Source organism: Mastigoproctus giganteus, chromosome 5, assembly GCF_048544385.1.
Source record: "Mastigoproctus giganteus isolate SK-2022 chromosome 5, ASM4854438v1, whole genome shotgun sequence".
Taxonomy (NCBI): Eukaryota; Metazoa; Arthropoda; class Arachnida; order Uropygi; family Thelyphonidae; genus Mastigoproctus; species Mastigoproctus giganteus.
In genome coordinates, this window is record NC_143579.1 from 95,782,586 (window position 1) to 95,802,669 (window position 20,084).

General features: G+C 36.9%; 1 protein-coding gene across 5 annotated transcripts in view; it reads right to left on the reverse strand.

Moving 5' to 3' along the window:
* Nt5b (5' nucleotidase B) overlaps nucleotides 1-20,084 on the reverse strand; it is a 589,792-nt gene that overhangs the window by 345,735 nt on the left and 223,973 nt on the right. For all 5 annotated transcript variants that reach the window (XR_016546972.1, XM_090374117.1, XM_090374115.1 and 2 more), the window contains exon 6: nucleotides 3,947-4,035. Coding sequence is in view for 4 of the 5 variants with exons in the window: in XM_090374117.1 (XP_090230243.1) it covers nucleotides 3,947-4,035 (89 nt within the window). In the remaining variant the exon portion in view is untranslated. The remainder of the gene's footprint in view (nucleotides 1-3,946; nucleotides 4,036-20,084) is intronic.

Below are 20,084 nucleotides of genomic sequence, written 5' to 3' on the forward strand. Positions count from 1 at the left end.
GACTGGAGATGTACAAATGTATCCCCAATTCACAAAAGGGGGATCAAAGGGTGACAGAAGTAATTACAGGCCTGTTAGTTTAACTTCTGTTCTGGAGAAAATAATGGAGTCACTAGTTAAAGAAGCATTGCAGGATCACTTAGACAAGACTGCTGTTGTAGTTCAGACAGAACATGGGTTTGTTAAGGAGATGTCTTGCCTGACCAATTTGACTGGATAGTATGATGTTGTCACAAAGAAACAGGATGAAAAAAAAATAATAATAAATAACATTATATTATTTAGATTTCAGTAAAGCTTTTGACACTGTTCCACATAATTCTTCTGTAAAAATTGGAACAGTGTGGCATTAGGAACAAGTTACTGCTATGGATAAATGGATGATTAAGTTGCAGAAGACAAAGGGTGGTTATAAATGGGCATTACTCTTCTTGAACTCATGTTATTGGTAAACTTAAGGTTCACTACTGGGCTCCCTTACTGTTTTCAATATTTCTATGCTTTAATTCAGAAAAATGCAAGGTATTGCACTTGGGGGACAGTAACTCCAAAATAACTTATACACTTGGTGGAGTTGAACTAAAGTCTGTAGTGGAAGAAATGAATTTGAGAGTTACGATACAGTCAGACACAAATTTGTCTGAGCATTGTAGACAGATTGCAAGGAAGGCCATGGTGTCTTATCGATGATTTATCAAACTTTTCCTAGTAGAGATAAGGATGTCATAAATCCATTATACAAGGCTATTGTTAGACCACACTTTGAATACTGTATTCAAGTATGGAAACTGCACCTAAAAAAAGACATCGAGCTTTTTGAAAGGGTCCAAAGATGGGTTATTTGCTTGGTAAGATTGGCAAAAATGTCCATAAGAAGAAAGACTTCAAATATGTGGGTTGCACAGCTGGGAAACTAGACACCTTAGAGGAAACTTGATTGAAGTGTTTAAGGCTCTGAGCGGCAAAAGTAAAATCAATAAGGGCAAAGTTTACATAGTTATAAATGATTCTAGAACTAGGGGACATAAATTCAAGTTAATGGAATCTTTACCCATGATTCCATTATTTTCCCCGGAACAGAAGTTAAACTAACAGGTCAGTAATTACTCATGTCCCCTTTCGATCCCACTTTGTGAATAGAGGATACAAAAACACGTCTCCAGTGCATGGGAAAGCTCCCCTGAGTCCAAGGATGTCCTCATCACCATGGCTAAGGGCCTGCTTACTTCCTTTGCTGCCTCCTTTAATATAACTGGATAGATGCCATCCACCTCAGGTATATTTCTTATGCTTAACTTCAACAATCTTTCCTCCACTTTACTCTCAGGTATTACAAAATCATTTAACTCCCTGTTACAGTTTGATAAGCTCCTGGCCTCCACTTCCCTATGGAATTCCTCATGTGTGATGCAAAATACTCATTCAGTTTGTTAGCTACCTGAACAGAATCATCAACAATCGAACCATCGGTATCAAGTGGACCAATTTGATTCATCCCTTTCCTCCTAGAGTTTTCATAAATAAAGAAGTCTTTACTGTTTTTCTTTGCATCCTTTGCCAAAGATTTCTTGTAATCTGCTTTTGCTTGCCTAACTTCCTTTGTAACTTGATTACAGACTATCTTATATCTACCATGGGCATCTATCTCTCCTGATAATTTATCTGCATAACATGCATTTGTCTTCTCTGCCACAAGTCTCATTAGTTCATCTGACATCCGTTTCGGCCTAAACCTTGAATGGTATTTTTAGTTGCTGTGGTAATATCATCAGTTGGTCTCACTGTATAGAATTTAAAAACTGCCTTTGACCACTGTAGTCACCTTTACGAAAGCTTGATTGATTGATTTGTTGTTTGATGGCACCTTTACAAAAGCAAAAACCCTTCCTTTTACCCCTGATGGTAGTTACATCTTTGAGTAAGTCCCACATCAGCACACTGTGATCACTGCCTCCTAGTGGTTCCTTTATCTGCAGATTCTTTATGTATGAAGAATCACTACTGATAATCAAATCAAGAGTATTACTCCCTCTAGTTGCCTCCCGAACATGCTGATGTAGAAAACAATCATCCAATAAATCCACAAAAGCCTTGCTAGTGTGTGACTGACCAACAAGTTCCAGTCTGGGAAGATAAAATCTCCCATTATAAGACAATCTGATTTACTGGCACACTATTTCTCATACAGTTGTTCGTTGCACTCATCAGAGTCATTATTCTGATAAAACACTCCTACTCTCAATTTTGCTTTCCCAGTGCTTATGTCATACCAAACTGACTCAACACTGCACTATCCACTCATGTCAACTGGATGCACTTCCTTAGATTTTATGTGTTTCTTAAATAACAACATGACCCCTCCTTCCTGTCTATCCTTTCTGTGTACATTGTACTCCCCAAATTCCAATTCTGTATTCCTTATCTCTTGCTATGTTGCTGAGAGTGACAAAGGCTGCAGCATCACTAAACATTATCTAGATATGCACCAGAATTATATGAAAACCTCCTCTTCCATAAATATTATAAGTGCTTCTACAGAATAGAAGACATTGCAGAAAAAAAGAAAAATGTTAAGCATGCATGTGCATGCACACACACCCATACAATACAACCTACTCAAATGGTCTCATTGAAGTCAATAAATAAAATCACGGTTTAAATTAAAAATACTAACTGCATGAAACTACAAAAATTAGACATTAAACAGAAGATCAAAAATCAAATCACAAATGAGAATCAATCATTAATCACATTAGCATTACTAGAGGCATATGATGCAAGAAAGCAAGTTTATGCAGCATCAGCCAAAAAAAAAAAAAAAAAACCTTCCACTTCACCCCTCCGTTCATTCGAAATACCTGTCCAGCTGAGCCTTAAATTTATTTAGGCTATCAACTTCCACAACAAGGAATGGAAGTCTGTTCCACCAACCAACTACCCACTGGCTAAAGGCAAATTTCCGCACATCTGTCTTTCCTCAATTTGAATTTACACCCTCTCAGGTGATTATTCTGAGCAAGAAGAAGAATCCCATCAGCATTGAGCATGCTCAAACCATTCAAGGCTTTATACACCTCTATCAGATCGCCTTGCCGATGCCTAGTCTCCAGACACTGTAATTTGCAAAACTTAAGCCTTTCTTTGTAAGAGCAACCCTTTGTTCCATTCACTAATCTTGTTGCCCTTCTCTGTACTCGTTCCAGCAGCTCTACATCCTTCTTGAAATGAGGCCTCCAGACCTGTATACAGTACTCAAGGTGTGGCCTGACCATTGCCTTATACAAGGGAATAATCACCTCCTTATCCCTGCTAGAAAAATTCCTGTATATCATTGACAAGACACCATGAGCTACTCTTGCAGCCCATCTGCACTGCTCAGAGAACTTCATATCTGCCTGCACAATTACCCCCAGGTCCTTTTCATTCTCTACCACTGTCAGTGTAGTACCACAGAGTTGATACGTCACTCTGGGGTTGCTGTTTCCCCATACGTAGTACTTTACATTTGTCAATGTTAAACTTCATTTGCCACATCTCAGCCCATCTGCTCAACCTTTCCAGATCCTGTTGCAGCAGCATAGCGTCAGTAGTGTCCTTAACAACCCTGCCAACCTTTGTATCGTCTGCAAACTTGGACATTAAGGTTGATATACCATCATCAATATTATTTATAAACACAGAAAACAATAATGGACCCAACACTGAACCATGAGGGATTCCACAAAAAAATTAGTCCACGATGAGTAGTGTCCATTGATTACCACTCTGTCTTCTCCCACTCAACCACTCCTTTATCCATAGCAGCAATTTGCCTCCAATGCCACACATAATACTAAGAAAAACTCAGAAATAAATAAGATACACAATTGAACTGTTGCAATAATATGATAAAATGCAAAATAATATAAGCAATCCTAAGATAACTTTTATTAGTAGATATTCTTACCTGGTAAGTTAAACAGCGTATTCAAAACATATATACGAGATTCATCAAGCTGGATGAATTTATTTGGATACAAACTATATATTTCTGATCTGAAAAATATCAAGAAGACTGATTCAAGAAATGTTTCTGAAATGCTTAAAAGAATTTCAAATGCAGTTTAAAAAAAAACCTTTTTGTTTCAAACAACTTAAAAATTTAGGCATCAACATGGAATTATATACAAATGGATGAAAGTTAATGGGTTGATGTTGTTTACAAATTACAATCTAAATATTAAACACATTCACTAAACAGTAAATATGATTGTTGAATTGTTACCTCAGTCTAATACTGCATGTACAAATGATAAAACTTGGAAGCTAAGTAATCCATCACTTATCAACAAGTTGCTAAACTTGTTCAAGAATAGCAAGAGACCTGACACAGTCAAATTGTTAAAGCAATAGTGCAGTTGCACAAGCATTTGAGTTGAAATTTGGTTTGAGTCCATGACTGGTAAATACAGTTAATAAAAAAAATGCATTATCAAAATTATTATGAACTCCTCACAGTATTATAATATTTTTGATAATGAATTCAATTATTTTTAGCAGTCATGCAGATTTAAACTCAACATGTGCTACTGTATTCCCACATTAACCTCAGGACCTCAGTATCAGGCCTATTGCTAATCATACACAAGGTTAGTGACTTCTTGATTATAAGCAATGGATTACTTAGTTTCCGAATTTTATGACTTATACAATAAGAATGAAACTAAGAATTAAACACATTGAACACATTGGTGAATGGCTAATCCAAGAACTAAACTTGCCAATTCTAAAGTGATTTATGGAATTTGACCTTTTTCAACATTCACTGCTTCCTCACACAAATGTGGCTTTGAAATTTTAATCCACTTGGAGGGAAAATCACCCTGCTTTTAGAACTTTTTCTTCCAATTTTACAGAAGAAAAACCAGATATTTTTGTCAAGCAGCCTTCATTGGAGGTTGATTAATTCAATCATAGCGAAAAGAAAACCCAAAAATGTCTCTGCCCTTTTCAATAAGGATTGACTTAATTCCATGGTTTTCAAACCCATGTCAAAAAAGTGTCATCAGGAAAAGTCAGTATAACAGTTTGCATATTAGAAAAGTTTGACTGTAAAGCACTGTTCTATTGTCAAATTAATAAAAAATTAACTCCATACAGTCATTCTGACAATGAGAGAGAGAGAGAGAGAGAGAGAGAGAGAGAGAGAGAGAGAGAGAGAGAGAGAGAGAGAGAGAGAGAGAAATCTTTATTGCAACATTTGATTGTAACTGGTTACAAGGTTAAGTATTGCAACTTTCCCTTTAGGGCCAAAAGGCCAGGGGTTTGCAGATAAGAGGTATTACAAAAACATTAAAACCATTAAATACCATAAGGCATTCAAGAAAAAAAAAAACAAGATGACATTAAATGATACAGGGATAACACGAAATGACAAATATATATACAATTTAAAGTAGTGACTGTTGTCCTCACAGTTCATGGGAGAGAGCAGCAAGAGCACTGTCAGGCTCGTTTCATGTTATGTTCACTAATTAATTCACAGGGGTCTCCAACCAGGGCAGTTTTGCTTTCGTCTAGACAGTTGCGATGGGTTGCAATGCTTTGTCAAGAGATGGTGACGCTACATCCGCTGCGATCACCATTCCCTGTATTAGTTACGGGGTTTGGCGATTTTCAGATGCAGCTGACAGTTCGCGGTCCATGGAGGGTGTTGGGCCAAGTATCCCACATCTATATCGTCGGTTGACGGCAAATTTCTTAAGGTCAACATAGATGTCCTGGATTTGTCTGAGCATCTGGTATGGTAAGAAACGATCTGATAGGTGGAGCCATGAATGAAGGGAGCAAATATTTGGGGTGGCTCTGAGCTGGGCAGGTGGAATCCTCCAGCCACAGAGATCCCAGAATGAAGGAGATGTGATCAAACCAGTCAACATCTTTACTGCGATTATCAGTCTTTTTTCGTCAATGAGAGGGGGCAGCCTGGGGATGCCCAGGACCTGGGCCATTTCAGTTGTATGAACATGGGTGGTAACCTGTGCTTGTAGGTTATCCATTTGAGGAGCCAAAATTCTGCTGCCCAGATGGGTTTCTGATCTTAGGTGCTGCTGACACCCAGATTTCAGTTGCATAAAGTAATGAGGAGTATATAATGGTCCTGACATATTTTGTTACTGTAACCCTGTCTGAGACGTCATGCAGGTGTCGTTATGCTCTCCATTTCACATGTGCCGCACGACTGATGAGTTTGTCAATGTACTTGTTGAATCTGAGTTTTGTGTCAAAGACAACCCCCAAATCTAGATGATATAGAACAGTCAGGATGGAAACTCCACTGATGTTGGGCGAGATGATTGTTGTTTCTTTCTTCAGGGAGTAGATGTTAATGTTAAGGCAGCCCGCTAGTGCGAGTAGGACACTGATAATTTTTCTCTGTGATCCTAGAGGGGTCTGTGTTTGCTTGGATGGTGGTCAATATTTTTAAATCATCTGCATAAGACAATACATCTGGTCTCTCTGGCTTATGAAAAGGGGGATAATGGCAGTAAAGAGGAGACCAGAGAGGACTCCCCCCCCCCCATTTTGTGGTACTCCTGTAGATATTTGCTTGATATAGGGTTGTTGTTTTTTTTTTTTTTTTTTTTTTTGAATGATTGAGTATGCAGTACGGTTGACAAGGAGTGATGAGAGGAAGTGCAATGCATTCCCACCTATAGAAGTGGTCTTCAAACAGTTGTAAGAGGGCAGGTATCTTAACGGCATCAAAAGCTGCTTCGATATCAACGTATGTTATGAGGAGTTCTTTTCTCTCAAATGCTGTAAGGATTCTGTGGGTGGTGATGGCAAGGAAGATTGGTAATGGTGGACCTATTTGGTAATGAAGAATGAATTTGTGGTGGAACATCTGGAAGTATGTGAGTTATTAGAGTTGGAAGGCGGGCTCTTTCTAGAAGTTTCAGGAGACACGAGGAATTGGAGATGGGTCTGAAGTGCTTTTCCAATGACGGCATTCTTATTTTTGGGTGTGGCCTTACCAGATATACATTCCATTGATGGGGGAAGATGCAGCTGGTCAGCACTGAATTGAAGATGCTGACAAGGGACTGGCTGATATATGGTCCCAAGCATCTCAACATGAACTGCGGTATTCCATCAGCACCCACAGCTGTAGTGGACAGGGTTGAATTCAAGACTGTCAAGATTTGGTTCTTTGATATGGTGAAAGTTGTCAGAGAGTTCTGTTTGTCATGATTGAATATGTGGTCGAGGTTACTGCTGGATCCTGCAACGTCTTCAAAACTGGTTATGAATCAATCCACCTCTCGGGGTCGAGTTGCTCTGGGAAACTGGTGGTTTGTTCAGTGTACGGTATCTTACCTTGCTAGCAAACGATCAAAATAGCTCTTGCTAAGGCTATTCTGTCATTAATTTCACCAGACTGCTTCCATGCTTTAGTTGAAAGCTGAACTTTAGATGTAGGGATCACCATGCTTTAGAGTAGGGAGTGATAGTGACTGTCTTTGAGGCAGCGTATCGAGCTACCGTAATAATCCATTGAGTTAACAGACCGACTGCTAGTAGGGTATCGCAGGATTCAGGACATACCATGGGATGAGAGATGCTGCTGTAATGCATTTGGAAACATCCAGATATTTTGGACTATAGATTGTTCTTCGTATCACCTGTCCTTTTGAGTTGTAACTTGGGATTGGTGGATCTAGTTGTATTAGGATTGGGTCATGGTCAGAGTTAAAGTAACCATCTTGAGGAGTCTCGAGCGTACAGGCAATAAAGTGAAAATCAGATCCAGTTGGTTTGTACCCCTTGTGGGGGGGGCCTTCATTTTTTTAGAGTAATGCCAGCCACGCCAAGCTGTGAAAGGAGCAATTTTTTCATGTATTCCAGACATGGTGAGAGGTTGAAATCTCCACAAATAATTTCCATTGTGGAGGTGGTGAAGAATCCAGTTGGTCACCTCTTGCATTGTTTCTGGTGTAGGATTTAGAGGTATGTAAATGACAATGACTTCAATGGAAATAGAACTCATTTTCAGCAATGCTTAGAGCACCTCGTAATCATCTGAGTTACTGGAGATGCTGTTCTCAAGGGTGAGGATGGCTTGATTGTAGAATAGTGATGTTCCTCCTCCCCTCCTTTTATTTCTGAATGTGAGTACAGAGCCATAACCACTTGGAGTCATAGCTGCAATGTAATGCTCATTGGGTTCAAGCCAGGTCTCGGTGAGGCAAAGCATATCAAACTCTTCCAATAACAAAATTTTGTCCATGGTTTCAATTGTATTCCTTAAACTGTGAATGTTCTGATACAGTAATGTGACCATGGGGGTCAAAGGGATTCTTTTAATTGTCCGGACTCTCGTCGATTGGTTCTTTCAAGGACGGGTTGTTTTCCTTAATGTGATCCTGGTACTCAGTTTGGTGGATTATGTTTTAAGATAGTCTTTCCAGAGGCCCTGTAGGGAGGCAACTTGTGTTGGAAGGTAGCAGGTGAGAGTGTACTGAAGCATCTACCATTTGGATGGATGGATCGCTACTGTGGCTATAGGCGAGTCAGCTGTCTTTGTTTCTGGGGCCCTTGTGTTTCCCAGCATGTCATTATGGAGTGTTGCTCTCCTGTATGATGGATTCTACTGGCCATATAGATGGACTTTTGACATTAACTTAATGCTTGAAATTTATATGTAGAGAATAGCATCTGCAGTATGCAAATAACTTTCAAGCATTAATTTTGACCTTAATACACAAAAAACAAATCTTCAGTATGTTGACCAAATATGCTTTACATTTGAGTATGTCAAAAGTAACTCCTTTCAGAAAAGTTTAGGAAATAAGATTAGGAAAATAACATTACACAGTACTATACAAGCATTATTCACATAGCAGATATAATTTTCATAACGTTAACTTTTCTATAATGTAACATATAGCAGCTCTCAAAGATATGGAAGCAACCTGAAAATACTTTTCAATAGAATGGTATGCGATGCTTTTGAAAAGTATCTTAATGTACAAAATTGATCATTGGCACTAATTATATGCTAGCACATAGTAGCTCTGTCAGAGAGCCACCATAGAGCTAATTATATGCAATGTTTGATCAAAACAGTTGGTGAATGTTGAAAAACAAAAAAGTAATTTTATTCAATAATAAATGTTAACACTGTTAATATTCTTGTTAAGTCTTCAATATAATCTCCCTTCTACAACCACACACTTGTTCCATTGTGCTTGCCACTGAAAAAATCTTTTATGAATATCTTCTTTTATGAATGCATATAGGCAGCCAACAGTATTTGATTGGATTTCTTGAATTGACTTGAATCATTTTATTTTCAAATCCTCTTTAATTTTGGAAATAGCCAAAAAATTGCACAGTGTCAAATCAGGTGTATGCAGCATGACAGGAATGTTTTCCCAATCAAAATTTGCCACACAGTGAGTGAAATGTGACATGGCACACTAGTGGTGAGGGAGCAGACCAATTTGCCATTTTTTGGGTTGTTTATAAAGGATTGCATCTCTCAACTATTTTAAAACTGCTTGGTATCAAGATGCATTAATAGTAACATCTTAGAATGAATCCTGATAACACTATCCCCTCATAAAAGAATGTAATCAGTGCCCTCGACATGACATTTTCACTGCCACGCTTTTTTTGGACTTGGTGATGATAATGTTCTCCACTGGGATCTTTGAACCTTAGTCTCTGAATCATATCCATAAACCCAAGCCTCATCAACTTTTATTATTTTGTCAGAAAAAATACAGGATCTAACAGCCCAATTCTGTCTTTGAACTCAAATGAGAATACCAGATGAAACAAGAAAATCCTTGGAAATATTTTGAACAGTCAGTATTTGATACAATTAAATGATGACTTCATTTTTTTTTTATCATTGTGGACTTCATTGATGCTTTAATCATTTTTAGATGTTGATGGCCGACTGCCTCTTCATCTTCAAGCAAAAAAAATCACTCATGACATCTCTGAAACCATTTAAACTGTGGGTTTTAAGGATATCAATATGAAATTTACCTGTAATTTGTTCCAGGGTCTTCTTTTGATAAATCTACCAGTTTATCAAATAAAGATGATATTTTATCCAGACATAGCACTGCATAAGTTACTGAATGCTTAAGATGTGCTTTTTCATACGAAGGTTCAACTCTTTGCAGCTTTGTGGACAAAACTTATAATCGTAAAAAATCCATTACAATTGGCCATTCAGAAGATGCGCCAGCATTCTGTATCTCTGAATTGCAAGTTCAAATTTAATGTATTTCAATATTAAACTATCAGACCATAATTTTTTAAAATTATTCATTTCTGAAACCATGCAAATTAAAATGTGAAAATTAAATTAACCTCTGTTGTGCTTTCATAATGTCAGATGAGTGGAATTATGTTAATTTATGTAAAAACGCTTCCCATCCTTACCATTCCACACTTCAGCTGTAATAGTCTTACCATGGATGATATAAGCATGATTTTTTTTTAAACATATCACTTGACTCTTACCATTGATAAAGATCTAAAAAGCATTGATCCCACTTTGGGGAAGTTTAAAGGTATAAAGTTTATTTGTGTACTTGTGTCATTATCAGATGCATGCCAGGGTAAGCTTGTTCCACATACATTGTTGATACTGGATATCTCTAAGATCTCACTGTCCATAAACTTGAAGTTTGTGCCTGTTGACGTCGCAGACATGCACGAGTGGGGGTCTGCTTGATCACATACAGCAGAGGGACTGTGATTATGCTTGCCAGGAATTTGGATTGTTTCAGGATTTTCTGGATTTTCTTACTTTGAAGACCAATACAAATGAAAGGAGAATTATTAATGAGGTCTAAGAGTGTTTTTATTAAATGTCTTCGATTTCTGAACGAGTTTCAGAGCAATACACTCGCTACAGTAATTGCTGTAGCATTTTATATGGTGGGGTACCTAATTGTAAGCCTAAATCAGACTTGTTTTTGGTATTTCAGGGGTTTTTTTTGTTTTTGATGCTAAAACTGCTGGGAATTTCGTCCTCCCCCTCCCCAAAGGGAAAATACAAATAACTTGGATTTTAATAGTCCTACCAATGCAAAGTATATAAGAAAATACTCCTCAGTAACTCAGCGACAGAAATATTATACAATAATGGCAAACGAAGAACAAACTTCAACAGGAAAAGGCAAAAACAAGGAAATACAGTTTGTGACATAAATTTGGCCGACCTCCCTGAGATTGAGATTAATAAAGTTCTCAGAGACAGGACTTCAAATGAAAATATTGCAGCAGACTTAGAAAACTGTCCCCAGCCCCCTTAATACTAAAAGGGACAAAAAGGGGGGGGAAATCAATCAGAGAATAAGGAAAGTGCAGAACAGGACTGACAAAGAACAGAAGAGGAAAAGAAATTAGATGTCCTGACTACATAACAGACCTAATCAAACAGGTGAAAGAAGTAAAGCTATTTTTAAAATAATTTATGCACAAACAGAATCACAGCTGCCATAAGACTGCCAGTTGTGAATTGCTGGAAGGCAGTGAAACAAAGATTAATATAACTTAACACAGAGAATAGCTGGACAGGTATTTGGAATGAATGGAGGGGTGAAATGGGAGTGGTTTTTTTTTTTTTTTTTTTTGGCTGATGCTGCATAAGCTTGCTTTCTTGCATCATATGCCTCTACTAATGCTAATAGAATCTTAAAATCGATAATTGAAAGCATGACAGGAGGGAGGGAGGGAGGGGGGAGGGAGGGAGGGGGAGAGAGAGAGAGAGAGAGAGAGAGAGAGAGAGAGAGAGAGAGAGAGAGAGAGAGAGAGAGAGAGAGAGAGAGAGAATTATAAGAGCATGGGCACACTTACTTATGCCCAGGTAACAAGGGCCAATAAAAATGAAACTTCCCAACCAAAACAAGAAAATACTAAGACTAATGAAAATCCCAAAACCAAAGAGAAAATTTAATTATTCTAAAAACTAAAAGTGACTCCTCCATAAAGAGCAGTGAGGCTGTAAAAGACACAGTCATCACAAAGCTCAAGCCACATTTGAAAGAAATTAAAGTAAACAACATGCAAAAAATAAGAAATAATGGTGTCTTGGTAGAGGTGGCTAGCAAAGAGGATATGTACAAAATAGAACACCACCCAGAAGTCAAAAACTTAGGCCTGGAGAAGGAGAAACCCAAAGGAAGAAACCCCATCATTATCATATTTGATACAGTGGAGTCAACCACTGAAAGGGAGTTAATGTTTTTTTATAAGAATTTAAGAAATTATGACTATAGATGATTTTGCAAACGAGTTCCAACTAAAAAAGGGAACAAAATGTAGAAAAAACAGCCAGTTAAATGTCATAACAGAAATAACACCAAGGATATGGGACTTCACTAAAAGAACAATAGAGAATCTATGCTGGCTGGACCAGCCATAGATTCAGGGAGCATTTCCCTACACAAAAATGTTTAACAGCCATAAGTATGGCCATACTGCAAGGGATTGCAGCCAGAAAACTCCTGTCTGTGGCCAGGAAGGGGATGAATCGAGTTGGTCCACTTGACACAAATGGTTTGACTGTTGATGATCTTGCTCAGGTTGCTGATAAACTTAATGAATATTTTACATCTATGTTCACATAAGAGAAATTCTTTGAATGTATCCCGAATTCACAAAAAGTTATCGAAGGGTGACAAGAGTAATTACAGACCTGTTAGTTTAACTTCTGAACAAAGGAAAATAATGGAGTCACTGGTAAAAGAGGTAATGCAGGATCTATAGATCCTGCATTACTTCATCAATAGATGAGGCTGAAATTATACTTCAGACACAGCATTAGCAGTTGCAAATGATGCAAAAAAGCAAGTTTATACAGCATCAGCAAAAAAAAAAGAGAGAGAGACCACCCATTTTACTTATTCATTTTGCCCAATAGTTTATATAGCTCTTCTGTGAATTTATTTAAGTTATCAACTTTCACAACAACAGACGGAAGTTTTTCCAGCAATCAACCACCCACTGGCTGGTGGCAAACTTATGCACATCTATTCTGCAACAGTCCTTCCTCAATTTGAATTTGTGCCCTCTCATGTGTGTGGTCTGAGCAAGAGGAAGCATCCTATCAGCATTGAACTTGCTCAATCTATTCAAAGCTTTAAACACTCCAATCAGATCACCTCACAGGTGCCTAGTCTCCAAACACTTAAATTTGCAGAACTGAAGCCTTTCTTGGTAAGAAGTTCCCCTTTGTTTCCCCTCACCAATCTTTTTGCTTTTCTCTGTACTCGTTCCAGCAGCTCCACAACCTAAATGGGACCTCCAGACCCATAATGTGGTCTGGAGGCCCCATTTTCAATGGTCAAGACGTGGTCTGACCATTGCCATACACAATGCCAGCAAAATTCCTGTATATCATTGAAAATCCCCATGAGATGTCCTGGCAGCCTGTCTGTATTGCTCAGAGAACTTCATATCTGACTGCACAATTACTCCCAGAGCTTGCTATTTTTATAACAAGCTCTGGGAGTAATATTAAGAGTATAAAGAAGGGCAATGAGATTGGTGAGGGGAACAAAGGGGAGTTCTTACCACGAAAGGCTTCAGTTCTACAAGTTGCAGCATTTGGAACCTAGGTACCAGAGAGCCAATCTTATTGGGGTGTTTAAGGCTTTGAATGAATTGAACATGCTCAATGCTGATATGATTCTTCCTCAGGCCACACACACACGAGGGTGTACAAATTCAAATACACAATTACCCCCATGTCCTTTTTCATTTTCCATATACCCTAAATATGGTACCACATACAGTACTACCCGTATGCAGTACTTTGTATTTATCAAATGTTAAACTTCAGTTGCCACTTCTCAGCCCATCTGCATAACTTTAAACTTTTCCAGATAGTGTTGCAGGAGCAAACTGTTATTACTGTAATTAACTACCCTGCCAACCTTTGATATGCCTTCATCAATATCGATAAATATAGAAAACAACAATGGGCCCAACACCAAACCCTGGTGGACTCCACTAATAACATCAGTCCATGAAGAGCAATGTCCATTGATTACCACTCTCAGTCTGGCAAATCTTTAGCCATCTTTGGGTTCTGGGATGGTCCAACTGAAGTATGCAAATGTGTCTCAGGCAAAGTGAGTAATTAGAGCAACCTTGACTTCTGTTTCATGGAAAATAATGGATTCAGTGATTAAAGAAGTAATGCAGGATCATCCCGCATTACTTCTTTAACTACCGAATCCCTCTTTGAGTACTGCAATTACGTGGCAGTCACAGCACAGATCTGTTAAGGGAAGATCTTGTTTGACTAAGCTGATCGGTAAATGACATGGTCACAAATGAACTGAATGCAAAAAATAATTTTGACATCATATACCAGGGGTCGGCAACCTGCGGCTCTAACTTTTAGCCCACATGAAGCAAAGTTTGAAATGGAGTTAGACGACTTAAAAATCAAGGACATGTGGAGTGCAAGACAAAAATGGCTTAAAACTGAAATTGAGGATTTGGAGAGGTAAAAGGCTGCCCTTGCAATTCTACACAAATGGATGGCGATACATGAGTTGAAAAAGCAAGACCAAATTGTGTTCGATGCGTGGAGTAGCTTCAGTTCAGTTTTCAGTTCAACAAATTTCTGCGGGCAAATATTTTCGAACATGAACTATATTAAAAATAAATCAAGAAACTGCCTGAACAATGTGAGTCTCTCAGCATGTTTAAAGATGAAAATTACAGCATACTTCCCTGATGTCGAGAAACTCGCTCAAGAAGCTCAGCAGCAAAAGTCACATTAATTAGAAATATTATTAATAAATAATATTTCAAAAAATATATATTTTTAATAAAACACCTTCCCACTATTCCATTTCTTAAATAACCCCCCCCCCACCAGCTTGAGCTCTTCGGATTCTCTTTTCTTTTCTTTTTTTTTTTTTTTAATTAGATCAAACTTCACTCAAAAAGGTTGCCTACTCCTGTCATATACTATATAGCCTAAGTTGCTGATGCACCTAAAACCAACCAACAACAGTCAAATTTTATCTGACAGAGACATCATTTTTGAAATATTTTTAGTTTTTACAAGCTATACACCTTTATCAGTATATAAAAATGCATTTTAATATTTACTAAATACAGGCAACCTCCATATAACATGGTACTTCTACAACACTGTTTCGGTCTAACACAATTGACAAATTTCGGCAATCCTCACACAAGGTACTTATAATAACACTGTTTCACTCTAACATGGTTAGTGAATTGTGGCAAACCTTGCATAACACGGTATTTTTGAGCTTTCTGCAGAGAAAACCCTGCTATTATGTTGGATGTAATTTTTCAACATTTCCATTCTTTTTTGTGAATCCCCGCTGTTGTCTCGCTAGTTGTTATGCAACTAGCATTTTATTTTATTTTGTTGCAAAAATAAAATAAAATTTTATTTTATTGGGAAATCATCGTATTTTATTTCATTGAGAAATCACCGTGTTAGATTCTGTGCTATTGAACTTGTGCTTGTTTGAGACCATAAAAAATTGTGACTTCGAAGCATGCAGTTAGTGACTTAAGGTTTTTGTAATGTTATATTAGTTTTTATTTGATCGTTTATAAATTTTTCTGGGTATGTATTACTAAACTTTGTTCTTAAGAACTGTATTGGACTATGTACAAGTTAGTGTAAATGCATCATATTAGACACAACCAATTCTAGATTAGCAAATTATTTGCAAAAGCGGCATCGTTTAAGTCATATTTCATATTGTGAATACCTTCACGATGAGTTGCCATGACATTGTACTACTTCGAATAAGTAACGCTTCACCTAAAGGAGAAGACTATTGTTACTTATTCTAAGTGGATACCACCACCACCAATCCAGACAGCACTGTTTCAGGACTATTTGGCCCTTCTTCGGTGGGTGGGTAGGTACCCAACTGATGTAATGATGGCAAAACAGTTATGAAGTATAACTCCACAATATGAGAGAGGCCTGATGGTGTATAAGATGACTATAATGCATTAAGGCTTATCCACTTAGAATAAGTAACAATAGTCTTCTCCTTTAGGTAAAGCGTTACTTATTCGAAGTAGTGCAATGTCATGGCAACTCGTCGTGAAGGTATTCACAATATGAGATATGACTTAGATATTGCCGCTTTTGCAAATAATTTGCTAATCTAGAATTGGCTGTGTACTAATATGATGCATTTGCAATAACTTGTACATAGTCTAACTCTCTCGCAGCCTGAGGCATAAGCCCTAATGCATTATAGAACTGTATTGGAATAATTTAATGCAGTTACCCAAATTATGCCTAAGGAACTTGGCATAATTTGGATAACTGCCGATTTATTTAAAGAATGGTTTCTAATTTTGTGCCAGCTGTGGAAAACTATTTAAAGTGCAAAATCTAAATTTCAAAGTTGTATTACTATTGGATAATGTGCCAGGCCATCCAAAAGATTTAAGTCATCCAAGATGTTTAAGTAATGTTCCTACCAACCAATGCAACTTCTTTAATTCAGCCATTAGATCAAGGCATTATATCTACCTTTAAAACGCATTACATCAGAAAATCGTGACAATAGATTTTGGAAAAAATTTATTCCGAATCTATTGAAGTGATGCAGGCATGGAAACATTTCTAGATTGTGTACAGTATTGGAATACATAGCTTTATTGCTCAAAAAAGTAAACCCCCGTTCTTTGAAGGTTTTACTTTTTTGAAAAATGTATGGCCAGAGTCATTTCATTCACGAAATGTGGTCAAACTGGCAGAAAACGGAAACCATGCCATAGTAGAATTTGCTAAGTCAGTATGGAAGGTTTTGATGATATGATTACTGAAGACATTCAAGAATTAATAGCAGAAAAAGAGGCTGGAAAAGCGGATTTGGTGGAAATGCCATCGGAAGTAAACCAAATCAATTCAGAGAATAACAGCACAGACAAAAATTCTGAAGTTCCAAATTTTACACTAAAAAGCATACAGAATGCATAAACTTATCGGAGCAATTAGAACCTTATTTTTTGAATGCAGATTTCGACTGAAAGGAACACAAAGTTCAAAAGGGAGCTTCAAAAATGCTTAGCTCCAATAGCATGAAATTTACAAAGATCTATCAAGCAAAAGCAAACAACCCCATATTACTGATTTTTTAAAGAGAGCAGATACACATATACGGAAGAAAGTTCAGAAGGTGAAAATATTCTGCAACCGAGAAAATGTTCTCATTTGATTGTGCTTAGCAGCGGATGAAAAGGAATAAAATTAAATTAATTTTTATTTTTAATAAAAATTAAGTTTATGAGAGATATAAAAAAAATGGTGTAGTTTTGTTGGCTTTTGGAATGTAACCCCCTTTTTGTACTGGTTCTTAGTCTCATATAATACGGTTTCACACTATGAGATTTTATAGGAACCTAACTACCGTGATATACGATGGTTACCTGTACTTTTATTTTTATTTGTTTTTATTGATATTTGTTATATGTATGTTGACATGGTAAGCTATTTGTAGTTTGTCTATGATTTTAATATCATTAAGTGTTAGCTTGGCACATTATGGTCTAAACTGCCAGTGCACCAAAAAACCAAATTTAAAGAAATCAAATCAAATTAAATCAGAGCTCTGGAGGCTGGCAGGTGGGACATTTTTCAACATGGATTGCCTTAGTGGAAAGAACCTCCTTTAGCAAAGAAATTAATTTGGATAAAATAGGCACAAGATTTTTTCTAATAACATAGAGAAGAACCTTAACCTTTAGTTAAACACATGGAGTGTTTGACATGCCAACAATTTTATTCACATAGCTCATTAAAACTATATGGTCCACCCTCCTCTCATAAATGGTACCTTCCACACACTTAATCATTTAAACCATGGAAGCATTTCAAAATAGTTGTCATAGTATAGCAATGTTTTTTCTTCTTCTTAGGATTACAACGGTTCTCCTCAAATTAACATCAAAAAGTTATTCCTTTATTCTTTTTTTCCACCCTCCATCCACATCTTTCTTGGTCTTCTTCTCTTTTTCCTTCGCCTTGGCTCCTCTGGGCAATCTGTCAGCCTGCATTCTCTTCACATGGCCAAACCACTCCAATATTTTCTCCTATATTTTATCAATGATGGTGTTTTGGACATTCATTATACTCCTTATGTCATTTAACTTTTTCAGTTATAGACTTTGTTGCAGATTTTCACCAGAAATCCATCTCAACAGCCAATAGTTTATTTTTTTTTGTCTTTCATTTAAGGTCCAAGTCTCACATCCATATAATAAAACACTTTGTAATATTGCATTATATATATTTGATGTTAAGTTTTGTTAGTAATATTTTTATTCCATAGCACAGAATTGAGCATTCCTATGACCTTTCTACCTTCACCCAGTCTTCTCTCAATTTCCTGCACTAATGATCCATAAGCCTGAATAATTGCACCCAAGTATTTAAATTGCTGTAAAGTTTTCACCTGTTTTCCATCTAAATCCAGAACATCCTCACTTCGATTTATGTACTCTTACTAAAATTTACTGTCGGTCCCCATGTTTTATATTCTTCTAGTAACTTTCTGCCCATGTATGTGCATCATCATCATCATATGCTACCACAACTTGGTCAACTGCAAACAGTAGATTGTAAAAGTAACTATTTTGACCAAGGGGAATTGTAAAAGTAATTATTTTGACCAAGGGGAATACCCATTGAACTGCAGTTCTGTGACCTATGTCTTAGAACAACTTCCAGGTATAGCTTAAACAAAATAGGCGACAAACAACATCCTTGAAGTCGTCCGTTTGAAGTCTTAAATTTTCTTGATAATTTTGAACCAATTTTAATACAGCATGTATCGTTCTCGTAGATCCTTCTAATTATATAAATTAGAAGTAATGTTTTTTAATTGTATAAAATTGGGACACCCAACACCCCTTGTGATTACTTATGCAATTGATATTCAGGCACCTAGATAAGGGAAGCTCCTTATTGAGGAGGATTATGAAAGTGTCACTGGAAAAATTCAGGTTTGTGACATGGCCCAATGTTATACTTGCACCTTTTATTATAATTATGATGCATTATTTCACTCTATCCTATCCTACATGCATGTTGTGTTCCTATGGAGGAGGGTGCAATAACAACCCTTTAAGACCAGCCTACACTAACTGACACTATAGAACTTTTAGATGTGTTGGCATTTGAAGATAAGGAATGAACGATTTCATTAGAAAGAATGGATGCAAGATAGACGTGTGGAGGTTTTCCTTCAGCCAGCAGGTGGTTTATTGTTGGAACAAACTTCCATCTGTTGTTGTTATGAAGGTGGATGGGTTGAATAAATTCACTAGACAAATTCTTGAAGGGTACAGATGGGTGAACTGAATTTTTTTTTTCTTTTTCCGGCTGATGCTATATAAGCTTGCTTTCTTGCATCATTTGCCATTTACTATTACTAGTACTTAGATTTCAGTAAAGATTTTAACACTGTTTCACAAGAAAGACTGCCATAAGAACTGGAGCAGTGTAACATTAAGGGGCAGGTTACTGCTATGGCTAAAGGGTTGTTTGAGTAGCAGAAAAAAATGGTTATTAATGGCTGCTTCTCTTCATTAAATTATTTTAATAGTAGAGTAAGTACCTCAGTGTTTAGTACTAGGTTCCTTATTGCCGTCAATTAACGATATTGATGAAGGCATATCATTTAATATCAATGTTTGCTGATGATACAAAGGTCAGTAGGGTAGTTATTGGAAGGAATAAGTGCATGCTACTGCAACAAGACATAGAATTAGGGAGAGATGGGCTGAGAAGTCACACAACTGTGGTTTAATAGTGATTTCTGCTCTACTTTACATTTAACAACATTAAACCACAGTTCTCGTTCACAATGACTGCATGATCCTATACCAACCATTATAAACTTTTATTAAATAAAATAAAACAAAATAAAACAAATTAGAGTTGTTAAGATAATAATAATAAAATCAAATAAAATAAGTAAAATGAATAGTACAATTACACTGGATAAAAACTGATAAAATAAGATACCTGTCTGTACAATAAAATAAAATAATAT